This window comes from Euprymna scolopes, chromosome 27, assembly GCF_053919585.1.
Source record: "Euprymna scolopes isolate OS-2025 chromosome 27, ASM5391958v1, whole genome shotgun sequence".
NCBI classification, from domain to species: Eukaryota; Metazoa; Mollusca; class Cephalopoda; order Sepiida; family Sepiolidae; genus Euprymna; species Euprymna scolopes.
In genome coordinates, this window is record NC_136508.1 from 64976722 (window position 1) to 64981721 (window position 5000).

Below are 5000 nucleotides of genomic sequence, written 5' to 3' on the forward strand. Positions count from 1 at the left end.
CTTTAAAGTTTTGGTCTCCTTTCTTTTATTTTAATTAAAGGGGGGTAACTCCTGAATCTTTACTTTAATATTTTATTATATTTTTTATATTTCTTTATATATATATTATATGATATTTTTATACGCTTTGGTATCAGGTTCTAAGTGATCTTATAGTCAGGGTATTCTTATATAAACTATTTTTATTTCATTTACTGAATTGTAATGTCTAGGCCTTTTTTTTAAATATATATTTGAGTTTGTGGTATTCTTTTATATAGCCGTAAAAATTCCTAACTCTTTAATTAAAAATTGCCTAAATATCTGTTTTCACTTTAGCTAAATTATTTCATGCGTTAATTTGACTGCATTTAGAACACTCTTTAAAAATTTCCTTTATGTAGTGTCTTCATTTGTTGTTCGGCTCTCACAGTAAAATAAATAAATAAATAAAATAGATAAATATTAAGCCCTTATATTGAAATTTTTTCTTTGTAATCGAGCACTTTGGTGGAATTCTGTCCCATAAAACAGTATATATATATATATATATATATATATATATATATATATATATATATATATATATATATATATATATATTAGTGTTGAGACGATTAATCGGAATCAGGAATCAGAAAAATCAGCAAATTTGGAATATCGGAATCGGAAAAATTGATATCTATTTTCCGATGCCAATACGATTCTTTTAGTCGTCTTTTTTATTTGATTTTGTTAAAAGTAACATCTTCAATTTCTGGCAATAATGATAAAATAATAAATATTTCATTGATTTTAAAATACCAGTAAAACTAAAATCGACAGATCACGTGCCACAAGTGTATTTTGACGTTTAGGAAAATATCTGCATATTTAACAAGTGTTTTTACGAAAATCGGGGAAAATAACAATCTTATAGTTAAATAATTAGAAATTTATAAAGAATCGGAATCGGTAATTGTATCGGATTCGGGAATTTAGTTCAGAATCAGTAATTGTATTGGAAGTGTAACCCGGGTATAAGAGATTTTCTCAGGGCCCTACAGTTCTTTTATATCCAGTTTACTCTTATATCCGGGGTTCTTATATCCGGGTTACACTGTACATTAACACAAGCACTAATATGGGTCCAGAGAAAATCTCTCTTCTATCCCTTTTTCTTATATTCGAGAGAGAGAGAGAGAGAGAGAGAGAGAGAGAGAGAGAGAGAAAAGAAGAAGAAGAAGAAGAAGAAGAAGAAGAAGAAGCCCTTACCAAGATAAAAATAAAAATAATTCTCCATATAGAACGGGCGAATAATATGACTAACTGGAATAACGGCCATGAGGAACATGAGAATTAATCTCTAGCCGAGATTTTATGAGAGACAACAATAACAGGAGAACCATTAACACGGAACTGGAGAATAGAAGAAATTTTACCACAACCATTTTTTTTTTCGAGACATTAATGTTTTAGCTGATATTTACTCCATCCAGTAATCGGTTAATAACCGTTTTTACCATATTTTTATATATATATAGGTTAAAAATATCCCAAAATAAAAGCCACTGAATTTAACGAAGTTGTTTATAGTGACCTAACACTTATTTCCAAAAACCCACAATAAAAAAATTAAAGTTTAAAAAAACCTTCCAAATTTTATTTTTTCTTTCATTAAAAGATTTGCCTCAATAAAGACCAGAGGCTATAGTTATCTGATGATATTTTTTATATTGAAACAATAGATTTCTTGTCGCGACTAATGGTAATTTTATTTAACTAAATTGAATAAATTAATTAGATACGTATATATATATATATATATATATATATATATATATATATATCAATCAGTGTAACCCGAATATAAGAGACGTCTTACCCGGTCATTACAGCTCTCTTATATCTGAGTATTCCTTATACCTGGGGTTCTTATATCCGGTTTACACTGTTCATTAACACAGGCTCTAATTTGGGACCAGAGAAAATCTCGCGTATATCCGTTGTTCTCATATTCGGGTCTCTTATATACGACAGAGAGACAGAGAGAGAGAGAGAGAGAGAGAGAGAAGAAGAAGAAGAAGAAGAAGAAGAAGAAGAGGAAGAAGAAGAAGAAGAAGAAGAAGAAGAAGAAGAAGCCCTTATCAGGATAAAAAAAATCTACAGATAGAGGGGCGAATAATATGACTAACTGGAATAACGGCCATGAGGAACATGAGAATTAATCTCTAGCAGAGATTTTATGAGAGACAACAATAACAGGAGAACCATTAAAACGGAACTGGAGAATAGAAGAGATTTTACCACAACCATTTTTTTTTTTTCGAGACATTAATGTTTTAGCTGATATTTACTCCATCAAGTAATCGGTTAATGGGACAACTGCTTTGCATAAATAATGACAAAACTAATTTGCATAACCGGTTTTGCCATATTTCTGGCATAATTGGGTATGATCACAACGGTTTAGATGATTATATTTATAGCCAGGTGTGATAAGAACGCGTCAATCAAGTGACTGAATCACTATATAAAATATAATTTGTTTCTTTGAATTTTTGTAACATAGCTGAATTTTGTTTCCATCAACGACAATAATAAAAATATCCCAAAATAAAAGCCACTGAATTTAACGAAGTTGTTTATAGTGACCCTAACACTTATTTCCAAAAACCCACAATAAAAAAAATTAAAGTTTAAAAAACCTTCCAAATTTTCTTTCTCCTTTCATTAAAAGACTTGCCTCAATAAAGACCAGCGGCTATGGTTATGTGATGATATTTTTTTATATTGAAACAGTAGATTTCTTGTCGCGGCCAATGGTAATTTTGTTTAACTAAATTGAATAAATTAATTAGATACGTATGTATAAATATATTATCAGTTTTACCCATATATACCGCTCTCTAATATCCGGGTCCCCTTATATCCGGGTTACACTGTACGTTAACACAGGCTCCAATTTGGGACCAGAGAAAATCTCGCGTATATCCGTTGTTCTCATATTCGGGTCTCTTATATACGACAGAGAGACAGAGAGAGAGAGATGAAGAAGAAGAAGAAGAAGAAGAAGAAGAAGAAGAAGAAGAAGAAGCCCTTATCAGGATAAAAAAAAAATCTACAGATAGAGGGGCGAATAATAGGACTAACTGGAATAAAGGCCATGAGGAACCTGAGAATTAATCTCTAGCAGAGATTTTATGAGAGACAACAATAACAGGAGAACCATTAACACGGAACTGGAGAATAGAAGAAATTTTACCACAACCATTTTTTTTTTCGAGACATTAATGTTTTAGCTGATATTTACTCCATCCAGTAATCGGCTAATGGGACAACTGATTTGCATAAATAATTACAAAACTCATTTGCATAACCGGTTTTGCCATATTTCTGGCATAATATTTCTTCTTCCTAGGTCACTTCGCCTAGAGTTAATGCTGCTGGCTTATTCTACTATGAGGAACGAAAAACATTTTTCCAATATTTTGCAAGTACTTTCGACTGAAATTCACCTATAAATTTCCACTCAGTTTAAACTCAGCAGACATAAGAAAAACAAAAAAAAAACTCGATGATGACAGGGAGAATTCAGTCGAAAGTACTCGCAAAGAATCGAACAAAAAAGCGCATGCGGATATGTTTAACAGAAACACAAGGACGATCATGAGCAGGAAAAAAAGAAAAGAATGATTAAACAGAGATACTACGTGTTGTATAACTTCCGTTTTAGAATATATATATATATATATATATATATGGATATACAGTCATCCACAAACAAACCGTTTCGGCTATATTATGATTTTTCAGTGCGCAACTACCTCAAGCCAGGATTGAAACACGACTGCCTAGTCGGAAATCGACGCTTCTAACCGTTACGCAATTTGGCGGCTGCTAAGATAGGTATGCGAAATTACAATGTTTAAACATTGTCTAAACACGTTAGCTGTATTTGTTCCCACAAAAAGCATTGCTTTATACGAAAGCGGCAGTTTGTTATTCCACTCACCAGTATGCTCAACCCAAGATAGGGAGCATTTATAGTGATTCACTCACAGAATATTTCGAAGTACCATACCTCTTCAGAGTGGTTGAAAACACATTAAAACAAGAATTTAGATTAGATTACATTTTACAGAAGTTTCTTGGATTAGATTAGATTTTGCAGAGGATTCTAAGATCTTGAGTAAAATCTAAACGAACATTAATTTAAGCATTAATGTCAACACAATAAATTACTTATTACTTGCAACTGTGCTTTTCAGATTTTAAAGGAAACGGAAAGTAAGATAACTGTTAGCAAACAGGTGAAGACCAGTTTTACGAAGATCATTGTAACCAATCCGTGTTATTTTAGCAGTCAGGGTTTGTCCTCGAGGATTTATGTGTTCCCACTTTAAACCGACTCCGTGCCTATCCTTCATTAAGCGAAAAACAAACCTACCTTTTGAAATGTGCCAAGCAAGATCCATGGTCAATTTTTTGGTTGCAAATATCTCCGCAGGTTCCCGCACATTCCATTTCCGATTCGAATGAATTCGCATTTCCCCCGCAACCAGTGTAGTTAAAAGACAAACAACGTCCTTCGAGCTTGCCGTAATACCATCTTTTCATCTTTTGTCGACAGTTACCGGATCGAACTTCCATAGAACAAACTGTTAAAAGAAAAGAAAGAGATATTTTTAATACCTTTCGATATAAAGATTAGGATATGGGTCGGCTTTAATCTTTATCTTTACATATGTTGTTATTAGCTTGCAGAAAAATCCCGAGGAACCAGTTCATGGCCGATTATCGGTGTGTAAGTTACTAGAAATTTCGATAACAGAAATATGTAATCGAAGCGAAAAAGGTATTTTAAGTTAATAAAATATTTACCTTAAAATAGTTCACAGAAATGTTTACTTGGGGAAAATAAATTTGATGATTAAAAATAAACAGATGACTACATAGCCACTCAGTTTAACTCAACAGACATTTAAAAAAAAAAAAATAACGCTCGTTAACGACTGGGATAATTCAGTCGAAAGTACTCG

General features: G+C 32.2%; 1 protein-coding gene across 1 annotated transcript in view; it reads right to left on the reverse strand.

Annotated features, from left to right (window-relative positions):
- Nucleotides 1-5000, reverse strand: part of LOC145248658 (actinia tenebrosa protease inhibitors-like) — a 53553-nt gene that overhangs the window by 1571 nt on the left and 46982 nt on the right. Inside the window, exon 3 of the mRNA XM_080110327.1 lies at nt 4409-4619. Within this exon, the coding sequence (XP_079966453.1) occupies nt 4409-4619 (211 nt within the window). The remainder of the gene's footprint in view (nt 1-4408; nt 4620-5000) is intronic.